Source organism: Brugia malayi, assembly GCF_000002995.4.
Source record: "Brugia malayi strain FR3 genome assembly, contig: Bm_v4_ChrX_scaffold_001, whole genome shotgun sequence".
NCBI classification, from domain to species: domain Eukaryota; kingdom Metazoa; phylum Nematoda; class Chromadorea; order Rhabditida; family Onchocercidae; genus Brugia; species Brugia malayi.
This window is the reverse complement of record NW_025062479.1, coordinates 20212005-20236225: the sequence shown is the minus strand read 5'-3', so window position 1 is coordinate 20236225 and position 24221 is coordinate 20212005. Positions and strand designations below refer to the sequence as shown.

Below are 24221 nucleotides of genomic sequence, written 5' to 3'. Positions count from 1 at the left end.
AGAATATTCTCCACGAAACGATAGTTGACGTACCCGTAGTAGTAGTAAGGAATAGTGTTTCTCAGATCAATATCTAATAATATAGATACATAACTCATTTTTCCCGAAAATAATCTGTTTAATATGAAAATACAAACATAAAATAGTGAGTAAAGAAGAACTTTACTCATTACTTCGTAAAATATAAAAGTGTGTCGTGATATACCATAACAAAAAATCATGAAATAAACAAAGTTTGACATCAATAAAAAAAGAAAAGATTGACACAGAAAGAAGCTCAATGCTGAGAAACCTTTATTACAACATTTCCTCTTATCGAGGTTAATATATCAAATGTCGTAAGCTCAAACTGGTACAAAATGGTGTGATAATTCCACGTGTACAAAAGTAAAAGATTAATCCGCAAAAAATTGAAATCGGAAGAGCTGGTAAAGCTTTACGGAATACAGCCAACAGTATCAGTGTGAAACATAAACCCTAAAAAATGCATACTCACATTTGTATAGAATTTAGAGTTTTATGTTATAACGATTCTTAAAATCCGAATAGAATTTATTTACAGGATTGAACAAACCTTGCAGAGCTCATAATAATATCCGAAGAGTTACAAAAATTTGTGATACGAGTGAATAACAATCAAAGTCATTTCCAGTTCGCCTTTTCACTCATTAACATGTACAGGTAATCACTTCGTAAACTTATGCAAATAAGTTAATGTTTTTTGAATATTTTTTTAAGTAATCTACCTTACTTTGAGGCGAAATAAATGTTCGTAAATATATTTATAAATGAAAATAGAATAACTCACAATAAGAATTGCAACATAGCAAGCTACTGTTGTATTCCAATCACCATAACTACTTGCTTTTCCAACCAATACACTGTAGAAGATAAAATCACCTAAGCCAAGCTTAATACCTTCTAAAAAAAAAATACTGTCAAAGTTAGAAATAAATATAGTTCGTCCTTTTGAAAGATTTGATCAATTACATTTAACAACTATTGATCATTCAGGTTTTTTATGATGCTCCTAAATACTCCACTGTTTTTCTCGATCGCTTTCAAAATGTAACATTCCTACTAAAACGGGCATTAAGGTCCATAAAGTAAGATTAGTCAGTGATAATGCATTCTGGGCAGAATTTCGATAGCACATTTAAGTATGAAGTTAATCAATTATTAACTGATTTTCAGAAATTAAATCCCAGAAATTTCATACTTTCATCTGGAAATCTTTCATTCTGCAGTCCAGCCGGATTTACTTCAGTGTTCTGAACGGTTACCCTTTGTGTTCCACCACTTTCGCCACCCTTATTAAATGATGCAGCGGTTCGACCCTTTCCGATATTTTTGGAACTGAAAGCAACTTCAGTATTCAGAAACTCTTTACTCAAATTTTAAATTTTTAATAAGAAACCTACTTATTGTCTGACTGCTCTGTATTCAAGCCAGCATTTTCAACGCCTTGATCTAAAAAACAAAAAAACTTTATCCAATCTCAACAGTACAGTTAATAACAAATTTCATTTATAATGCTTACTAATATAAACTCATTATTCTAATCTATGGATGTCAGAAAAACCTTTACATAACTTTTTTTACAGACTTTACATAATGCAGGTGTTTAGCATCTGAACTACGTATTTCGCGATTAAACAACAGGATTAAATGATGATAGACCATTAATCACGCGTGCACAATTCAACTTAAACGAACTCTTCATGAATTTCCCAATTCAATAAAAAGCAAAATTTTCAGCAAAAGATTCTGTAAAAACTTCTAATAAAAGGAAATAACAATAAGAGAATACTAGAAATAAAAAATGGCAAAACATCACACTATACCATTGGCAGTACGTGTCGGAGCAAATCGTCGTATGATCTTTCCCTGAGGGAATCCTCGCTTTTCGTTTGCATCATTAGCTGGAAGTAACTCAGCCGTCGATGGCAGTGAACCGTTCGTTGAACCGGTAGAACTTCCTAACAAGAGGAATAAATTCATGTAGGATAAAAAATCAATTAAAAAAAAGAGAAAAAAAAAAGATTTCACACTTCATGCAAGTTAATATACTGGATAACAGGATTTTAAAACAGAAAATATACCAGGATTACCAGACTCCGATTGAGTATTTCCTGTAACACATGAAGTATCTTGTTCCATCATCGCAGTGCCAATTAATGTGTACGCGTAAAGCAAACCAGCTCAATTAAAAAATGGTTTGAAAAAAAAAGAAAAATTTAGATCAGACTTTATTTCTAATGCCATAAGTTGTACAACTCGGAGAAGCTAATGTCCACCAACAGCACACCCCTCTGTGCAATGATATTATCATACCTTCTCAAGTTTTTCAAAGTTTAAAGCTGAAATAACATTTTAATACTCACAGGAATATTTTAATATCTTAATACCCGAATAGAAAATTACTCACATGAATAAATAAGTGCTGGAAATATCGGTTCATTTCGTTCTTGAGCAGTTTCGACAAGTATCCGTAATGGTCCCTTTGGACAAAGTACAGCAACAAGATCCCAAATAGAAATTACGGCAAGAACAGTCCATACTGTCCACTCTGGTAAATATTTGATGAAAATGAGGGCCATCAGTGCTGACATCATTATTAAGTAGCCCTAAAAAATTAAAACTTCACTGACTTTATTACTGAAGAAGGAATGAGTTATTTCGTCGTCCAACGATTAAATTACTTAATAGATTCGAAACACGGGAGAATGACATAAATGGGATGTACAGAAGGTAGGCTAGCAACAGTTATAAAGAACACAATTGTTTTTTTTTTACTGTGAAATCAAAAGACCGTAAATACCATAACCGAAAAAAAAAAAGTAAGCTATCATTTGTTTGAACTTACATACCAACAAAACATTAGATGTAATTACTGGATAGAAAGAAACCATAACAGTAAATCCACCAACACGTTAGGATCACTAGTTAACAAATCCTTTCCACAAAAAGATTTTCAGTCATTATAAGGTATATTAAATAAATAACTGACAAATAAACAACATCTTAAATAAACACCTGCTGCATTCTTAAAGGACCTTTCCAATGGATGCAAATCATTCCCATTACACCATAATTCCAAATAAAAATACAAATTAATATATAATCAACTGGTACATTGTAACTTTTAAAGACTTCTCTGAAAAAGAATTTTTTAAATAGCTTACTGATGTTTTATTCGGCAATCACATCACCTTGTACTGTGCTCAATTCTTGAGATTAACTCAACCACTTTATTGAATTCTTTTAAGGATTAAAGCAACTATTACTTTGAAGCTCTTATATTAGATGAAACACTTACTGCAAGTACATAAATGTGAAAAGAGATAGTAATATCAGACTGCTCAGTACCAACCACGCACTAATGACCTGAAATTTAAATATAATTGCAATATGCAATCTATCTAAAAGAAGTACTAATATGCGAGATTCCATTCTGATATTACAAACACAGTTGTACATCTACAATAATCAGCGACGCAGTTAATGAATAATAGATAACATTCATATTCTTTCATAATCAAAATCAAGCGATAAAACAAACCCGATAAAATCGAAATTTGTAAAGAAATATTAATAAAACAGTCATCGTCACCACGACTCCCAAAATAATGAACGCGTTTCCGAATGACATTATTAATTTTTCACCTGTGTTATCAGTTTCTTTGGTAAATGGAGTGTAAATTCTGAAAAACAGAAAGTTACAAGAATTTCGTAATTTAGTCATATAAGTGCTTTATATAATGATTTGCCGCGCACGTATGGTAACAATAAGTTTCCGCATAAGCAACAATTTAAAATCTATAAAAGTTCAAAATAACTCTGAATTTCCAATATTATATAACTGAATTTTCAAAACAGATGATAACATCAGTTGTTTTACTATTAATGAACTATAAAAGATACTATTTTTAACTGTTGAAGTTTTTTGAAATTTATTAGAATTTCTGAATTCGTTAAGCTACATTAATATAATTCACTTATTCACAACAATCTTACAAATATTGGCCATCTTTGCGAGTGTAATAACCAACGGTGTTCATTGTAAATATAACAAACACCATGCAAATGGAAACTGGAACAAATAGGTGAATAACATGCTGTGCACCATATTTGAATTCTGACTCTTCTTCGTCATCATTTGCTTCTTGAAGAACATAGAGAACATTTTTCAGCACGAAAAAACAAAACTTGAAAAGTAAATAAAAATGTAAAAATGAATGGTATTTATATCTGAGCTATTTAGTAAATGGCTCTTTTTCTTTGTCATTTGAAACGAAAGACTTTTATTTATCAAAAATTGATTGTAGTCTAAAATATTAATCTAGCAAAACATTACTAACAATACTTTTTGGATTCTGGATAAACAATTAAACTTCTAGAATAATCTGCTAGCTTAGTTATATATTTTCTTCTGCTTTCATCACTAGTAGCATATCATAGTCATACAAGAATTTCATTCAAAGTCAAAGACTTTACAAACTGTTAATTTATTTTAAAATAGTATAAAAAGAAATTAGGACCAGATTTATACTGAAATTCAAATATGAGAAACTTCCTGCAATTTATAAGCATAAATCACATAAACAGACATTTCTTTCATATCATTTCTCTATATCATTATGATTTCCATCAATATTTGCGTCCTAACAAAATCATACCATGTGTTGCATTTTCAACAGTTTCAGATCTTGCAGTATCTCTTCCTGTATGAGAATGTCGTGAAGGGTATTCCTTATTCGACTGCAAAATTATCCACTCATTTACCTTATCATTTACAATAATTTCATATCAAACTTTCTCAACTTGACCATTTATCAATACTACTGCAATGATTAGTAGGAAAAAGTGTGAATGAAGAAATCGATTAAAAGTCTGGGAGAAAAAATGGAATAGATAATGAAATAGAAGATAGTCTAAAATCGGCAGTATATGCAGTCTCACTCAGATATAAACTTAATTTGTATCGAAATTGTTTAGCCAAGAGCCTTATAAATTTCACTTCTTTTTGGAGACAAGTATTATCTTTATAAGTTCCTACTTGTCTCCTCTCTCTATTATTATAGGTGATAAAAGCAAAAACTACCATTATATTCCAGAGTGTGCTATTGAAATAAGAAATCACCTCAATTGGAATCATTTAACAAATCAATAACTACGTGGTAAATGATAAATAAACATGATTAAATGGACTAGCCTGAATTCTCGATTCCTGTTCCGTTTTCGATTTGATTCTTTCAGTCTTATTCAATCCTGATGCCGTCTGGTGTATTGATACTTCTTCACAAATGTCTACCATCACTATAAAATGATAACAACACAAGTAATGTAAAGGTAAGGGTTTATCGCGTTTTGGTATCATACTATTTAAAAAAAAGATAAAAGGATTCGATTATCGACATATAAAAGGACCCGATCAATAAGCATAAAATTTGTGTATGTATGCATTAGGCGTACATGACGTAGATATCACAGGAAATAACTTGGAAAGACAAAATATGTGCGTACGTTAACATTATTTCTTATAATATCTAAAGCTAAAAAGAATCTACAATGAATTGTAAAAGACAAAATGTGTAGAATGTAAACAGATCTATTGTTTTTTATTACGCCATATCTACGTGAAAATCCCACTTCTACCGCCACCACCTTACGAGTTCTTTTGACACCCTGAGACCGAAATATTTCATTAGACTACACTTCGATAGCCTACGTTCTCGCCGTTTCCCACATTCCTTGTATGCTGTACATCTTTTCGCGTATTACGTTTGTGTGGGGGCGTGGGTTTACGCTACAGATATAACCAATAAGGTTTTTTACGTACGTACGTAAAAACTGCCGCTACATTTGTATCATTATAATGTTCATAACGCGCGTGTATTTACTGGTCTTGTGATTGATTAGTTATAGCCACACATTTACAGTGCTTATGTAAGGAACATCTTGAAAGTCACACCAGTGGCTTACACGTATGTCATAATTTTCTCATAAAAGTCTCATTAAAATAACTGAAATAGTTATAGCCACATTTGTTGTTGTTTGTGGTAACGTTATCACGCATAGCGATAAGGATCATATGCAAATTGTACTTATAAGTGATAAATGATTGTGAATTGATCGTTGATAACTAGTAGGCCAGGCAATTGGTTAGCTGATATATCAATGCCTAATTAACTTGGTAGTGATGGCCAAGAAATAATACCAGTGACAGGTAACCGAAGAAAGAAAAAAGAGAGAGAGAGAGAACGAAAGAAAAATGTTAACTAGGCTATCGATTACATTCAAAAACGTGTCAGTTATCTCGTAAATTGTACTTAAATTTAAACAGTGAATTTTCAGATTTATTTTAATATTAAACTTTTATAATTCTTTCTTATTTATTAATAAAATTTTTGTACAATTTTTATGGCATCTACTTTTGTTAAACTCATGCGTAGCATTAATCTTTCGACGTGGTGGTATAATAGCATAATTTTTTGCATAACAGTAGTGTAATACTATTTATGATTTTATCAGTTTTTTTAACTTTTTATTCCTTCATATGATTACATTTGCAAAACATATGTGTGTTGTATTAGTATCATTGCATATGCTAATTTTAAAAATGAGTTTTGTTTGATGAATTTTGTTCTATAATAAGATCTGAGTCATTTTTAATGTGATGAGATTCACTTATTACGTAGGATCAATGTAGTAATAAACATTACGTTATTTGCGCATAATTATGTATTTCTACAGTCTTGTAATAAAAATTTTAACTTATGACAAATTTGTTTCCTAGGTATTAAGTCAAAGGTAATGATTTATGCAATGATAAGTATGATATAGGATGATTGGACAAAAAAATTGCATGAGTGGGAAACTACATTTTTTTTAAACTGAAATTGGGAATTTGTTAAATTACAAATTAGTGGAAGCTAATATAGAATAAGTAGGGGATATTAATAAATTAAATGTGGACTGACCGAAATGAAATGAAATTTACTTTGCAGACTCGGTTTTCTCTTAACATATTTAATGCTACTGATTTCAAATGAAGCATAATTTAGAATGTCATAGAATTAGCAAAATTTGGATGACATAAAATGGGTTTGAAAATTGCCATTTATTTTCGTTATCTCTAGCTATTGTTAGATTCAAAACAAGCGATAAAAAAGTGAAAACAAATAAATTGGAACTTTAGACATTATTTCTATCAACTTTTTAAATAATCAGCGACAAACTTACATGCAATCTGTAGGTTGTGATATGGGAAATTAGTGCGTTTGATCTGGCTGGAAATTCGCTAGGTGATAAGCAAGGTTTTATTGCCACTTCTAATTAGGAAAAGATTTTCGATAACAAAAATCTGATTTGATTTACTTTTTATTCGTTGATTAACGACTTTAGCATGACCAAATGGAATCGACAAGCGGTGGGAATTGAATACTTATTAAAAATGGTTCATGTAATCACTGATACATATCAATAAAATCACTTGACTTGAAATTAATAAAATAATAAGATTTCAATTATTTGCTGATAAACCTGCACGCAGTGTTCTAGATAGTACTTTTTATTCCCAAACTTCTGAATTTATATGATGAAAGTGATGTATGAATCTGAAGTAGTAGAAAAATAATGATAATTGATTTTTTCTTTGCAGTCAATCTAGGATGAGTATTTTTTTTTTTGACTAAGAAAGAAAAGTGTTTAAATTTGGTAGCCGATTGCCGGTTTTTACACATTAGTTGGTCTAATAACATACCAATATTCCTTTTTTGACTAGTTTTATCTCATTTAACTCGAAAAGTCTACTTCGTACACTTTTCCGTTATTTTCACTACATTTCTGGAAAATTTTCCAATCTTATTTAACAGCAATGTAACACATTTGTTTTGCTCCGTTTGCCCTTTTCTTTGGAAAGTTCAAAAAATTTTTGCCGCTTTCTTTGACCTTTTTCAATAATTAAATTAATAAATATATTACGTTTTCATATTATTTTTAGTTCCCCTAATGTGCATTGCTGTTCGTCCGTTTATTTATAATTCATTTCCATTCCTTTATACGCTTGTCCCTCTTTTTTTCGGAATTTCACCGTTTTCATGGCAATTGATCTCATCATAGATTTCTTTCGTTTGTGGGCTGCTTTCGTGTAAGGTATAGGGAGGGGAGGAGTTTATGAGGTCAAGACCTTTGATGGTGAGTTGTAGAGTGCGATTGGAGGATTTGAATTTGATGAGATGAGATAGGAGGAGTTAGGAGGTGTTGACTGTTGTGAATATTACCATCACGTGATCGTACACGCCCATAAGGTAGATAATAATGAGAGACAGAAGATGAGTTTTGCGTTAGTTGAAGTCGGAAGCAACATGGGACAAGGTAGGTACTCTTATCCTCTTTTTTTTTTTTCAGATTTGAATTAGGATTATTTTACGGCAATTGAGCTAAAGTGAAAGTGCTCTTTGAAATTGGTTTTACAATAATTTGTTGAGAATTTGAACAAGTTAAATTAATTTGATTTCATTTAATGGAAGTTTAACCACTTAATTCGTCTTAATTGATTTAATGGATATTTGAGCTTGACTAATAACTTGGACAAGTATAAGTAATTCATTTTTTTTTTTATTAAAAATTTAAATGAATCATATTCCACTTAATCTGCTATATGAAATTAATTAATTTTTTCTCATTTTGAATGGCTGTTTTCAGGAAGTGCTAATTGTGCGCAACGATATGGTTACCCGTACACGGAAAAAATGTGTTTATTGTTGTGCATGTTTTTCCTTTTGGTATTAAATAAATCTGCGTTGTGTTACGCGGTCACGAAAAATTCAGGGCGTAATGGACGTGACCTGGGTCATAGCGAACAATACATCAAACAGGTGCAAAATGATAAAATTTTTCGTGATTTCCGGTTATATCCTTAATTCATAGTGCAAGCAGAACTCGGTTAATTTTCGGCATTCCTACACTGATTTTTCTTGGCGTTTGTAGGAGGACAGAAAAGTTGAACTATCGTAGTATTAGGAAGCATCTATAGTTAGCATATGTCAGAAGATGCTGCACAAGCTTTAAACAATTTTTTAACGGAACAGATCTATGAATGTAGCTTTTGAAATGTTATAGTTCAGGCCCAAATTTGTCTCGAAAGGACTACCGATATAATGACTAATAACAAACTGTTCGTGAGCGACTTCTAAGTGTATTTTGAGAAGACAGTTTTAGTCAGTTTCAAAACTCAACAAATTTTGTTTTAGTGAGCAAATGCGCAACATGAAGTAAGATAAGTTAAACTTGCAATCCGTAGCTGGGATAACTGACTTTTGCGGCCTGAAAAATTGTTTAATTCAGTGAAAATAATGTTTTAGCTAGTTTCTGTTCATTAGCACAGTTATTTTTATTTACTGTTCTTTATTCATGATTCATTTATTATTTTATCATCAGTGTCATACTACTGCGGCCTACCTTTTCTGAGTCCGTTTAGTAGTAGGGAGATCTAAAATTTATTTCCTGCACTTTTCGTCGACAATCAAAATTGAATAAAAATACATATCGAATTTTGCAGATATTTTATACCCATGGAAACTGTATTCATTCTGATTGGGCTTGTAATCAAGAGTGTCGCTTGGAATATGTAAATCGTACTACCGGATTGTGCATCTCACCATCCCCTACGGAAAGCTGTTTCGGAATACCCATTCTCTACAACTATACTTTGGAAGCTGCAAGTGTAATTGCTATATTACCGAAATATGAAATTCTCAGCAAGTTCCCACGGTATGATTGCTTGTTTTTAGCATATGTTTTCTGCATATCTGATGCAGTATATTTTAAGTAAAGTTGGATTTCATAAAGGTATCATGAAAAGGAATTATATCCATGAAAAAATTAACTTCATGGTGTAATTCTTGTAAATCCTATAAATATGTTATATCTATTGGAAATTCAACAGAAAGAAGATACGAAGAACCAATCAACAACATCGAAAGATACAATAAATGAAACTGATAAACGAGAGGAACCCATAGCTCAACGAACTAGAAGTGTTACAAGACAAAAACAAACTTCAACAAAAAACGAAGAATGACTCAAGTCCTCCCATCCGAAATCACCAAATTAAATTCTCCGTTGGGATTTCTTGTCTGACATATAGAAGTACCATCAGATTGATATTTTTCAACCAATATTGTTAATTCGTAACTGGTTTGTAGATGTTGGTCGTCATTGGGACCCTTGCTATGTGCAGTGGCTTATAGGCCATGTTCTAACCGAGCATATTTCGAAGTTTCGATGGATAAGGTATATTTTATTTCGTAGCACAGACAACTTGAGATTAGTTAATTTATCTTGTGCTGATTGATAAAATAGTTTTGTGTCTTTTGTTGTTTTTATGCCCCTATGTCGTAATTCATATCTATTAAAAAAGATTTAGTCTTTGACTTTCTTAGAGTCCAAACAAGATTACAGCCAGGCACAATGGAATTATGGCAAGTGTTTCGAAAGGACATGTGCCAACAAGCAATTGAGAAATGTGGTTTTCTTCTGGAAAATGATCTTTGGCCTAGTTTTATCAACTGTTCAGATACCATTAAGTCGAAGGACGGAAGACGGATTTTTTCGGATGGATCTTGTGCGGTAAATTATGTTGTTATACGTTTGAACAACACTAGTTTAGTGGAAAATATTAAAATAAACAGAAGCGAATATGTTTTAAATAGAAAAATATAAACGTATTATGTACTGAAAAGAAAAAAAAAAAGAAAAAAAGAAACGAAAACTAAAAATGCTTTATTTGTTGCTGTCTACTAAAAAATTTGTTTTTGAACAGTTTCATACTCTGGACGAAGAATCTTTTTAAACTGATTACCGCAAATTAGCCTTTGAATATCTTGGTTTTAAATTTATTTGTTTATAAAATACTAAATACACAACAAATTGCTGTAGTAGGATGGCAAATTCCGTGAAGTTATCGATGTTTTAAAACTTGTCTTCCAAGAAAAATAATTTCTCTTACCCCAGAATGACGTAATTACTCGACTTATGAAACATTTCATTACTTGCTTTTTATTACTTCCTTGAAACGGTTACTAAATTATTGGCATAATGTTTGGAACGTCGATAAATTTAATGAAAGCTATCATATCGTTGATATAATTTTACATTAAGCACGCAAATGCATTCTATTTGCATTGCTTCCTACAACTACGACAAAATTTAAATCTCTTGGTCAAGTCCTGGAATTCTGAGTGGTTTGGCTTACATTAGAAAACTTATTATCCTGAAATTATTATTAAGCTCAGCTCAAAATTCTTTTTTCTGTTTTCTATTTAGATGACTTACAACAAAGAACCGTCAAAAATGGAACCAAAGCAGTGTCTCTGGCCTTTGGCTGTTGGGATAAGTCATAAGCCGTTGGCTCAACCTCTTATCGATGATTGTTATCTTCCGTGCAGGTATACGATTTTCCCTACTTTTTTAGTTATTTTTTCTTGGAAATATGCTTCCTGTAGGTCTAATTTATACAATAATATGTCTTTTATAGGCCACCTCTAATTAGCTCACAGTGGCTATACGATGGTTTCAGGATGTCAATTTTCTCCTTCTCTTTGCTCATCGTTGTTGGTGGTCTAGTTTCTGCGGTAAGAATTAAATTTCTTGAATAAAATTTGTTTATTATGCAGTTGTAGAATTCCATCAAGTTTAAGTACATCGGACATATACACACACACACACAATAATAACTAAGCATAAAAGATTGTACTCCTTCTACATGGATATTTTTCAACGACATTTGTTGTAACTACTGAGTTGTTCTATCCGATAATTCTGAATTGTTCTGTCTCAAAATTATTGTTCCAAAAGCAACGTATAGCTCCGAGTTGCCTCGTATGTTTAGCCCTTCAATATGCATTAAAGCAGCACTAATTATTAGTAGGTAACAATCATTCTTTATTTCAAATTGGTTTTGGTAATCTGATTATATGTCAGGAAGAAAATTACTTCTACACTTAAAAGATATCTCTTTCAGCTTTATTTGTTCATCTTCTCACTTCTCTTCACAAGTGATCTTTGCGTTTACTCATTAACCCATGCACTGTTAAGTGCATCAGTCCACTGGTTTATATGGTTACTAAGTTATGCTGATCGAGTGGCAGAACGTGCAATGTGTTTTGATATGTTAAGACGTGATGCAAAAATTTTAAGGTATTTTAGCAGTTTTGCTCAAAAGCATATTATTTTATAAGGCGAAATATTACCATATTAAAATGAAACTGAAGATACTTTAGCAACACTTAACTAATCTTTAGCTAGTACAACATATCAAGTTTTATTAACCTCAAGAAATGTGTTCATTATTTGAATTTTCACAAAAGAAGTTTTTTATTAACTTTATGCATATTTATTTTTATATACATAGAAAAAGAAAAGTGGTAAACTTATTTAAACTGGACGTCTATGATGAGAAAATCATCCTTGCTCTGCGAGCTCGTTTGTGAAATTGAAAATTTCGGAATTGAGCAGTGAACAGCTTTGGCCTCTGAGACGTTATGAGGTTTTAATCTGGTGAAGCCAAAAAAATCTATGATGTTAGCAATAAAAAAATTCAGTGTTCTTGTTGAAAAGAAAGCAAATTTTGACAGATTTCCTTTCTGGTTGCTCAATCGCAGTCTAACTTGTACATTAAGTATACCTACCTCTTCGGAATTACACAGTTTACTATGTTGGTTGTTTAGTCCATCAGTAAAATTTGTCTGTTCATTCTTCAGCTGATTTTCTATATTTTTTTTTCTACAATACTACATTTGAAAATTATATATTGCTGTAAAAAAATTCTTCAGAGCTTTATTAGATTGGTGCAGCATTCAATTTTGGCTTTTGTATACCACAATATTATCTGGCTTTTTTTGGTTACTGATTGCATTAGCAATTCAAATCGGTCAACCTAAACTTAGTTCCAATCAAACAATTAAATGGAATAAACATTACCATCTTAATTTACGTTGCTTTTTCCTTATTTGTTATTTGGCGGCTGGTTCAATGGCTACGATTGCATTATGGGCAGATACTGTAAGTATTCATTTGAAAGTATTCATTAGTAATTAATTCCAAATTTAATGAGGAATATAAACTGGATTGATTCAAACAAATATAAGTCAGTGGCACATAAAAAAAATACTTTTTCGGGTTATCGTCAGAGTATTGACTTCAATGGATTCTTTCTTTATTCGTTAATATAAATAAGCTCATATGTCTTATTATCACTTCACGGACTGGTGTCTAGGTGGTAATTTCGTTAATCTTTCTGAGTAATGCGCTATGCATCGTAAGAGGTAATCTATCCAAAAAGTTGTTTTCTCGAAAGGGACCTAATTCGTCATAACTATCCTTTAATGTTCAGATTGAAACAAATGGTATCACCGGTGTTTGCTATTTCGGATTTCACACGGTAAGGAGCGCGATGAATCTTTATGGTCCAGTTTTGGTCACTTTTATACTATGCTTAATTGCGATTATTTATTTTCGCAAATGTAATGGAGGTAAAACATGTTTTATTCTTTCTTTGTACAGGTCTTTTAAATACAAATTTAGCATGATGTAAAAAACAAAGGACTTCACACCATAAATTTTATATAAAACAATTTATAGGAAGCACAGCGGCAGAAACCTCAAACAGTTCAAAAAAGCGAGAGCAAATAGCACTTGTTGTTGACCATGTCAGTGGTGATAATGAGGAATTATTTGATTGTCGTGATGTTAAAAAAAATGGTTACTCACAAATGGCTTTCTTTTGGCGAGGTATATTAAATATACATTTCATTCATCTTTATGTTTTTAAAGTTTTTTGAAGGTACCTTGCTTTTTAAAAATAAGTAATACTGCTTAATATTTATTTTTTTTTTTTATTGAAATGAGAAAGTTTTTGATTGTGCATAAAATTTTTGAAGAATGTCAGTATAAACTGATATCCTTAAACTATGAGGTTCTGTAACTTTTAGGTCTACTTTCTATTACAATCGGTCTTTCATTTGTTGCATCTGCAGTACTCCTTCACTACAGCTTTTTTACTGATGCTGTTTCGGAACAGAAAGTTATTCTGGATTCCGTAAGGTTGCTTTCTTTTCCTTCTAGTAACAATGACTATTTATTTCATGACTTTTTTTATAAAGTAAGACTTTTTCGTTAAAACAATCAATAGTGCAAAATATAGCAGTTGGATGCTTGAACATCCAGCTATTTGTGGATTCTTTATGCCAACTCTCCTACTTAATATCTGTTATCCTTGCGTCCCGCTAAAATTTTTGCCTTTTTAGTTTGTGTAATTTCTTCGTAAATTACTTGAACATATAGCTTTGATTTGTTATGACTCTACTAACATTTACTGTTATCGAATTTCTTTGTAAATTGCTAGGACACTTATTAGCTCGTAATTTCGGTCGCTAAAATCTACCTTGTTCTCATAGAATGTTTTTTATTTCTTCATACAGATGTTCTCTAAACAAAACAATTATGGAAGGGCAGATGGGATGGTTACATGGAATGATGTATGATCTAAAAGCAGATGTTTTTTCGAGGCTAGAATCTATCGGCAACAAGTATGTAAATACTATTTTCCGAATAAGAAATTCATATCTGCAAAGAAGGTGGAAAATGCCATTAACTTATATTTTCCGAAAAATGTTCTTGTTTTTTGCCGCTGCGTATAACTCACCAAATTCATCTTGAAATCCTGAATGACTGGATTGTACTCGTGTACTTTTTTTGAAACTTTCATTGAATGCTTGGTTTGTAAGCTCCAGAAGTCTCCACATTTTTCAGTTTTTGAAGTACTTCTGTAGTATGCGAATCTCTCCAGATAATGCTTGTTCTAGAAGTGCGAAAAGATGATTTTGGTTTTTTTTTTTTTTTTTTTTTTTTTTGCAGTTTTCTAAGTGCTCCTGGTTGCGAATTGCCATCCATTGTGGATGATCAGTTGTTGCCTATGTTTTTGGTATATCTTTTTTTCCCTTCACTTCCATTTATCACTGTCATCATCTATGTGTTGGCTGGATTCTTTGGTTATGGGATGGTTGGTATTGAGAAAATACGGAATAAGTTTAATCCGTTTGTTTTGGTGAAATGCTCGGAATTCGCAGTAACAGCGGAAAAGCAACAGTATTTTTTTATGCTTTTTTAGTAGGGACGACATTTGTGTCAGTTATATTTTACTCCATATCATATTATCCATAATATAGTCGAAGTAGGTTTTTCGAACAAATTTCACTGAAATGCGATTTAGTTATGTCTTGTTACTTGAATTATTTGTCTTTTATATGGTCGCATTTTTTAGCGGTAACTTTTTTTTAGCGGCATTTTTTAGCGGTATTTTTTCTTGGTGAAAGGGATTCAAATATTATTTTGGTTTTAAGGAGAAAATAATTCTATATTAAGTATAGAAGTTTGGGTAACATGTTGACAGTAAAAGAAATTAGGGATCCAATAAAACTTGAGATCTAGTATTGGTAGTCATGCCATATAGTCAGTTAAAAGATTTCAAGTATAAGGTAGTATGTTATCTTCATCTGAACATATCCCGATTTTTTGATAGTTATTTAACTTCCTTATGTAGTTGAAGTAATTATTTAAGCTGCAATTATTACAAGATTCTGAATTTAGGCCTAATGATGCGCTACTTACTCCTACATTTAAGTCCTCTGTTAAAGTGGGTCAATCGCAAAAAGAAGAATCTGAAAATATTAAGCAGTCGGAGAATTACGAAGACGAATCTCTTGACACATTTCCTACTGATTTGAAAATTAGGAGGTTAGTTAAATGAAATGATTTAATCTTACGAGGTTGATTTATGCCTACGACAGTGGTGTCTTTCACTGTTACACTTCTATGTATTTTTTTTCTTTCACAATTTCGCAATCCATGCTGGAATTATAATAGTTTTTCTAAATTCATTTATTTTTTCTATGGTGACATATCAGTGTCACCGCATTGTGTTAAAATTTGTGGTTTATTTTTGTTAGTTTATTTTCAGATTGGATGTTTTACAGAGGAGTAAGGAAAGAAGAAAGCACCAAATGGAAAGTGGTTATTTGTTTTTGAAACCAGCGGATTCATCTCGAATGGTAAAAGATCAAAGTTGAAGAGCTAATTTATGATGTTCTTTCATCTCCGAGAAAAAAAAAAATTTTTTTTTTTTGTTTCTGGTATTCCTGCTGCTGTAGACGATTTAACTGACCATTTCCAGTTCTCCAATATTCTTTTACCAGTTTTAGTAAACATCAGTTCTGAAAAACTTGAACACTTTAATTAGGTGGTTGTTTAGCTGTTTAGCCTGATTTCAGATTCTAATTATTGGATAAAGCACTTGCTTCTCTGTAAAAATTCGATCTTAAAAGTTATTATTTTGTGCTATGTATTTATGGTTTTGTGCATCTGTGCTTATGCATTATTCTCTCACTTGCACCACTGCAGACGGCGTCACTTCTTTCTGCGTATCAGAATGGTGTTATCGAAGGTCAGTGGCGTGAACGATGTGTAAATTACGAGAAGCAAATCAAAGCACTTTCGGCTAATTTGCGCGTTGCAGACCATGAAATACGACGACTGGCTGGTTTGGAAATGTCGGAATCCATGATTACATCAAGTAAAAATTATATCAGCATCATGTAAAAATAATATATTCCAAGATTTATTTCATTTTCGTAAGCAGTACCGCGCAAAACACGTGAACGTAAATGTCAAAGTGACTTTATTTGGATCTTGTTTTTTTTTTTCTTACTTAAATTAAAAGAAAGTTCATTTTATACTTTATAAACTCCAAGTCTGGAGAATATAAGGTAAACTGCTGGTCTCCATAGCTTATTTTTAGTTTTTTTTTTTTTTTTTTTTTTTTTTTTGGAAAGTAGGTTTATTTAGAATTCAGGTTACTAGCTTAATTAGTTGTTTCTTCTTTCTAGAATCATTAATTGTCGAAATCTTGTTTGCTAATGCATCAAAATTATTGGAGAAAATTCATTCTAGGGAAACGAAAATCTCCATTTGAAGATGATGCGGTTGTTATGAATTACTCATCTGCTTCCACCGCTGCAGTTGGAACTCCACTGATTTCTACTAAGTTCAGGTTGCACAGTTCAAAGGATGCGAGAAGTTTAGTTTCTGATAATGGTTTGTTGTTACTTCGTAAATGCCAATATTATATTTCAACATCTTCCAGGAATTCTTAGTATTTTCCCTTAAGCTGGACGTAACATATAATTTTGAGGTGATTCCTTTTAATTTTTTATAATTATGAATGATTTCTTTGCTTTTTAAAATCTTATTTAACAGGCCATGCAAATAATTCATGGACCATGGATATGAGTCTTTCTAAAAAACCTGCTAGTTCACAAGATGTGCATATGCAAAATAAACTTCCCATCAATGAGGGAAATGGAATGATGATATGTCAACCATCATCTTTAAAATCTCGGACTTTTTTTGGTGCATCAACAATGCAGGGTCTGTCAGATGAGCCTACAGGGGTAGATGCTGGTCAGCTTTCGGAAAGTTATCATGACAGTGACAGTTTCAATTCCGATGAGGAAGATTCTGAAGAGGAAAGATTGTACAATGAAAAAGTAAGTATAAATTTTTAAAATGATTGAATATGAAGTATTTGTTTGGAAATTTCCACAAATTATGTGTTTCACTGTTATCAGAGATGATTCAGTTATAATTTTTTTTAATGTACATTTTGTGAAATTGCGTTAAAAATTATGGTGATTAAAAAGCAAAAAAAAAAAAAAAAAAAAACCTGTTTAAAAAATGTGTTATTTGCGTGTACAACATATCGGTGTACGTTTTCCTTTCGTGATTTTATTTTTCAGGTGGCAAAATTACAGCGAGACAGCAGTAGCAAAAGGGTCTAACTGATGTGTCGCTTACATCATAGAGATAATACATCATTTTCGAGAATATTTTTGGGAATGATTTTTTGTTTTAATTTTTCCTTTTTGTCTATTTTGATGTCTTTCGTTGTAGTCATCCGGATTTTTAAATTTATTATATGCTGGTCGTTTTTTGTTTTACTTCATATTCTTTTAATGCTTTTTTGTCATAGTCTACACTAGATAGGTGAGTGCTGAACGTGTAAGTGATGTCAGTTTTGTAATAACTCGGCAGCGGTTTCTCTGTTTTTTTTTTTTTTTTTTTTTTTGAAATTTTTGTTTCACTTTCAGTTGAAAGAACCTGAGTTTCTTTTCTGTATCGTTGTTGAGTTTTCTATTTTAATCAATGTATAATCCTTGTTAAAGTCTTTTTTTTCTCTTTTTTTTTAAAAAAATTATAGGACAAATTTCAATGCAAGCCAAGCTGCTAGAATGAACAATGTGAATTATTAGTCTGAGATCAGAATCGGTTTTTATTTTATATACAAACGCTTTAATCCGGTAAGCTGGGCTGACATTTTTTGACATGAAGGTGGCAACTCATTAGTTTAATCTGTTTTCGGGAGATTCTGATGTAGGTAACACTAGCGGATATATAAGTAATGTTCAAATATAAAATATTGCATTAATTCTACTAGACTAAAATTTTTTTTAGCATAAAGTTTGAAAACAGGGTTATTTGTACACTGGTCATTCCTATAAATCTCTTTTCATATTTAGGTTAAGATTTTACTTGTTTTACAATTTATTTATTATCAGCTATTTTCGATTGTTTTCTTTCTTTTTATTTTTCTAATAGAAAATAAGCTAAATAGATTGTTTTATTTTGTTTTGCTTTTTCGATTTATTAATGTGGTGCTTGTTACTAGTTGAGGTTCTCCATTCTTTCATTGTGCATGGCTAAATATGTTTGCTCATATGGACTGATTAAGATTTTTTTATATGATGTACTTTAAATCAAAATTTTCGGAGTATTCCAATGTTGGAGCGAACTTTTGCGAAATGGATAACTACGTTCTCAAATGCACAACAAACATCTGACAATCAGGAAGAAAAGACGAGAAACGAAGAAAAAGCAGGTTACCCCGTGATATTTGATGCTTCAATTCAGGGACTGTATCGATGAAATTAGATATCGCGGGTTCACCTGCACATGTATTGTTTCTACTAATGATTTTTTTTTTTTTTGTTGTTGTCTTGATAACTGTTATTTGTTGAGATCGTTTCACTTTTTTTCTCAGATTTCTATTTAATTTCTACAAACCAAATTTTTATTGATTTTTTCACGCTCATGCTTTTTTTAAGTTTAATTTCTCTTTTATTAAGCTGAATGTAACTCTTTAAATTTGTTACGAAAATTCGCTTTTTTGTAACTGGAATGTGCTGAGGAATTTTATGTTAGCATGAAATTAATTTTAAGATATTCCAGCTATCAACTTCATCTGTTTTGCTTGCAACTATTGATTTAAATAGTTAAAATATGAGTTAATCGTTGATTTGAATAGTTAAGATATAGTTACTTCCATACTTTTTTTTTTCGCACTGTCATGAATGTTTCCTAGCATTTCATCCATTCAAAATAATAATTTTCAGTTTCATACTTTAGCTTACGACAATTCATCTATGCAGTTATATTGAAACACTCCTCCATCATACATACACATATTTAATAACATTAAAGATTTTTTGCCACTTTTTTTTTTCTTTTATCAGGAAAATTATTTCTTTCTACGTCATCTGTGAATTTTTGTCCTCAGTATTCCGAGATATTCTTTTCCAATTTTTTTTTCATCAACTGATAAAAATTACCCTTCCACCCCTACCATTTGATATTCAGTAAATTGCTTGAATGAATGATCTGTTTCAAATGTAGGATCGGTTTGATTCTATATTTTAACTTCTTCGTCCTTTTTTCTTTTTCATTCAGTCGTTATTGCTTTTGCTAGCATTTGTTTGTTATGTAGAAGAAAAGGTGCTTCCTGGAAAAATAACCATGTAAACAGTGAGTGAGATATAAGGAAAATCCTAAAGTTATAGTTAAAATAAAGTAAAAGCTACGAGAAAGATGCTGCAGCACGGTAAAAAGTAAAAGTAAAATGAAGGATAAAATAAGAAAGTTTATGCATTTGCATAAACATCAAAAATATAATAAACTATTAAGGAAGCACAATCGTTTGTTCAATTTCATTAATACAGTTAATTATCCATAAGTAGTTTTTTTGTCAATGCTTAAAAAAAAGTTCCCTTGTTTGTGTTTTAATTTATTCATTTATAATATACGATATGTTTGCAATTAAAAGTTTGTTTTTAAGATTGGTTTAACCTACAGGAACGGAAGTTCTTATAAGCTTTTTTTTTTATAAAATATCTTCCGACTCATTGGGATTTGTTCATTTTTAAGCTTACTCTAGTTAACTGTGTTATATTTTATTCAGATATAGCTAGACGATAAGGAATAAACTATTCATTCGGTTCGATGTTATTCTTTATTTAAGTGCAGTTATTTTTTTGATGATAATACAACTCTATGCTAAACTTAGTCTACTTTAGTTATTCAAGAATGTTTAATATTGACATACATTATGTTTACTTCATCGTCCACTTATTAGATCATTTAATGTAGATTTTTTACACTAAGAGTAATCATTGTCATTCATTGCGGTCTGTGTATTGGGAAGAGGAATTTTTACTTTTTGGCATGATGGTTGGTAGTTAATGTTTTCATCTACATCACTATAATATGTGAAATTTAATTATTTCAGCCGTTTCGAGGAAATTGTTGGGAATGATTTCTAGACGTTGTCTTATGAGATGTATTGTTTCGTTACCAAAACGATGGTCAAGTAAGCATTTCTCTATAGAATCTTTTGTTCTTTGAGAGAGAGTGGGAGAAAGAGAGGGGTGAGAAGTAAAAGGTTCTGAAAAAATTTGAAAACTCTTGTTAGTTTCTAAAAATTCTTACATATTTATTCAGCTTCTAACATCTTTTGTTCTCTTTTATTTTAACGTCTTTTATTTTACTTTACCACATATAGTGCAAATTTTCGGGGAATATTAGTTGATCTTACATCTCTTCTTGATTTAAGGTCAATAGTGCAAAAAAATGTATTATAAAAGTTCCAAGCAAGTCCAAGAATTTATTGGATTTTAGTAGATATGTACCAATTATATTAATATTTGGGGAATTAAATTAGGAACTTAAACAACATTATAAGTTATCTTTGAAGAAATAATAATGTACGGTCAGTAATCCTAGAATTAGTCATCAGTCATAATAGTTTGTTAAATTTTTCGTAATTGGACAGTTACTGATAATATGCTGCAGTTTGTCAAATGTTATTTATTTCAGGTGATGGTATGGTTGTACATCGTGATAGCGAAATTAACAACAGCAATACACCTTTCAAATTCACGCCAGAAAATATGAAACGTATAGAAGTAATGATTTCAAAATATCCGCCAGAATATAAGGTGATTTTTTGTTTATGGCTTGATGAGAGATTAAATTATTTCTTATTTAATGGCAAAATAGGCATTACTATTAGATGCATAAAATGCTGCTAATATATTTTCATTCTAAAATATCAAATGCCATTTCATTGCGCCTTTGCATGATCTCAGTGTTCCATTTCCCCGTACTTACAGGTAATTCAAAGGAAAAAATGGTTTTTTAATTTAAAATAAACATTTCTGAAATTGAAGTATGACGAACACATACTTTTCATGCTAATTTGAATTGTTTGATGTTTGTTTGAATGACTGTTATGGAACATTTTTATTGTCTATTTCTTAACATCAGTGAATCGATGAATATTTCTCTTCAGAGCAACGTATTAATTTATGACATAATTTCGTTTTTTAGTGTGGCGCTCTTATTCCTATGTTAGATTTGGCACAGCGGCAACATGGTTGGTTACCCATTTCAGCGATGCATGAAGTTGCTCGTATTTTAGGTCAGTTTTACCTTCATCTTGAATTAAGAATTTGATTATTTGCTTATGAAACTTTTTTTTTAACAGGAAACAATAGATTTATTTTTGTTTAGGAATCGCACGAATGCGAGTGTATGAAGTGGCAACTTTTTATTCAATGTTCAATCGAAAACCAATGGGAAAAAATTTTGTGCAAGTTTGTGGAACAACTCCATGTATGCTTCGAGGTGCTGAATCAATTATGGAAGCTATTACGAAAAAACTTGGTTTGTTTTATCTCACAAAATAAATTTATCTGTTGCTTAAGAAATTTATCTGTTACTGGCGATTTCATTGATTTTTTTCTTCATTGTTATGGGATTTAGCCAAAAGGAAAAGGAAAAGGCCATAGTGATCATTCTGTAATTTGATTTGGCTTTGTTGGACTTTGTTGGACTTCTTTATGGGAGTAAATAAATTTTTTTTTGATGTATTTTTATGGCGCGACTGAGAATTGATTATTTCAGGTATCAAAGTTGGTGAGACAACAAAAGATGGCTTATTCTCATTGGCTGAAGTGGAGTGTTTGGGTGCATGTGTTAATGCACCTATGGTTCAGGTGATGGTTTGTTATATCTAAATTTTTTATAAATAATTCTCTAACTACACTTCTTATCATCTTGCTTTTTCAAATTATATATGAATTGTATTTGAATTAAATTTCATTTTGAATGCTAAAAATTCGTTTATAAGTTGGAGTTTAGATCAATGACGATTATTATGAAGACTTAACGCCGGAGGATATCAGTGACATTTTGGATGAATTTAAAGCAGGTAAACGACCAAAGCCTGGTCCACGAAGTGGTCGTACAGCTGCAGAGCCAATCAATGGCTTAACAACGCTTACAACACCACCAAAACCTCCTGGTTTTGGTTTTCAGCCGGGGATTTGAACATTTTCAAATATATGTGTATATGTGATATTTCATAGTGTGTGAAAATTAAAATATGGTTTTACTGGCATTTCTTCATGTAAGTGTAGACTTTTTAGATTTTATTATAAATATTTGCTTGTCGATTAAAATGTTTAATGATTGCTTTTTACTGTATTACGATTCATCACAACATTTTTAATATGACTTGAATACTTCATACGGTGTTAGGAATACTGCAAAAAACTCGAAATTATTACCAAATTCATAGTAATTGACGGATATGAAACGGATTCATTTTGTCTGCTGTCAGATCGTTTCATTCTGTTAGTTGTAGGTGATATTGCTGTTGTTCAGTGTGGTCAAAAGGATTTGTTGATTTCCGACATATTTACAAAAGATTTTGTGATATGTGAAATGGCAATCTTGATAATCATGTAACATTTTCTTTCTCGCACAGTAATAAATATATAAAGATTAGGTCAGGTGAGTAAGGATGAATCTACAGATCAGTAATATGGTGTTGTTTTATTTATTTATTTTTTCTTTTTTATGCGAGAAATTTCTTCCATTTAATTGCTAAGAGTTCCCTCTTAAAATAACGTGTAAAATATGTTCAACTATTTTTTATGAATTGATGTATTGTAGATGAAACATATTTGAAGGATAATATATTAAAAAGTTTTTCATAATATATACTAAAGCAGTCAAGCGATTAAACCAATATTCGTTGAGTTTAAATGACAAATATCTTTGATATTTCGCTGAAAAGATTTCGTGAAAATTGTTGAAGAGAATAAATTATTTACTCAGTGGACTACAAATTGCTTATCTAATTTTTCAAAAAAAAAGTTGATTTAAATGATAACAGAGTGTTAAAGTTGGACTATTTTGTAGGTGGCCATTGTTTTTAAAATACATGTAGATGACAGAAATGAGAAATGGAGATTTCTGCGACTATTTTTATTCCTAAATCTCATTTAGATAAAATTGGGAACCGGAATTTTGAGAAAGAATGAAAATGAAGAAAAAGAAAAACAAGCTGTCATGAATTTATTGTTCATAGTTGTTTTTGTAAGTTTTCCTGTTCATTTTTATCTCAAGCTAGCATGCTATTAATACATTATGCATTTAAACCAAATTGAATAACATGCTGAAATGCATTATATGTAACGATATTATTACAGATAACAAAAAATAAAACTATTATTATTACAGGCAACAAATTATAAATAACAACAAAAACTGTATCATTATTACAGGCAATAAAAAAAAAAAAAAACTGTACTATTATAACAGTTAACAACTAACAAAATTTACAGTAATGTTTAGAACTGTGAATAGAACATTATTAAATAATCAAAAATATCTAATACATTTTCAAAATTTACAACTTAGTCTTTTAAATTATCTAATACATTTTCAAAAATTTATAAGTTAATCTTTTGAATTATCATTAC

The 24221-nt window shown here is 30.9% G+C and overlaps 3 protein-coding genes and 1 non-coding gene across 4 annotated transcripts; 2 read left to right on the top strand and 2 right to left on the bottom strand.

Annotated features, from left to right (window-relative positions):
• Positions 1-321: 321 nt before the first annotated feature.
• Bma-sel-12 (Presenilin family protein) lies at positions 322-5380 on the bottom strand (the record flags this gene model as incomplete). Its single annotated transcript, XM_001895509.2, has 13 exons — positions 322-477; positions 809-921; positions 1220-1356; positions 1422-1470; positions 1845-1979; positions 2103-2201; positions 2429-2627; positions 3037-3157; positions 3320-3387; positions 3563-3704; positions 4018-4165; positions 4680-4761; positions 5198-5380. 13 exons carry the CDS (start codon positions 5378-5380, stop codon positions 322-324), a joined length of 1632 nt encoding a protein of 543 aa, XP_001895544.2.
• A 3376-nt stretch (positions 5381-8756) lies between these two features.
• Bm7887 (Uncharacterized protein) lies at positions 8757-17900 on the top strand (the record flags this gene model as incomplete). The annotated part of the gene is made up of 19 exons (XM_001895512.2): positions 8757-8882; positions 9566-9777; positions 10212-10299; positions 10468-10635; positions 11332-11453; positions 11543-11639; positions 12029-12204; positions 12840-13068; positions 13400-13538; positions 13648-13797; positions 13998-14109; positions 14487-14594; positions 14923-15153; positions 15655-15801; positions 16025-16115; positions 16465-16636; positions 17014-17157; positions 17320-17609; positions 17859-17900. 19 exons carry the CDS (start codon positions 8757-8759, stop codon positions 17898-17900), a joined length of 2844 nt encoding a protein of 947 aa, XP_001895547.2.
• Positions 12451-12547, bottom strand: Bm15600. The gene has a single exon (XR_006227983.1). It is a non-coding gene; the product is annotated as a small nucleolar RNA Bm15600 (small nucleolar RNA).
• A 2803-nt stretch (positions 17901-20703) lies between the features above and the next one.
• On the top strand, positions 20704-22782 carry Bm4310 (NADH-ubiquinone oxidoreductase 24 kDa subunit, mitochondrial precursor, putative; the record flags this gene model as incomplete). The annotated part of the gene is made up of 6 exons (XM_001895513.2): positions 20704-20761; positions 21268-21389; positions 21781-21871; positions 21964-22116; positions 22357-22448; positions 22594-22782. The coding sequence occupies 6 exons, from the start codon at positions 20704-20706 to the stop codon at positions 22780-22782; spliced, it is 705 nt and encodes a 234-aa protein (XP_001895548.1).
• Between the last annotated feature and the right edge of the window lie 1439 nt (positions 22783-24221).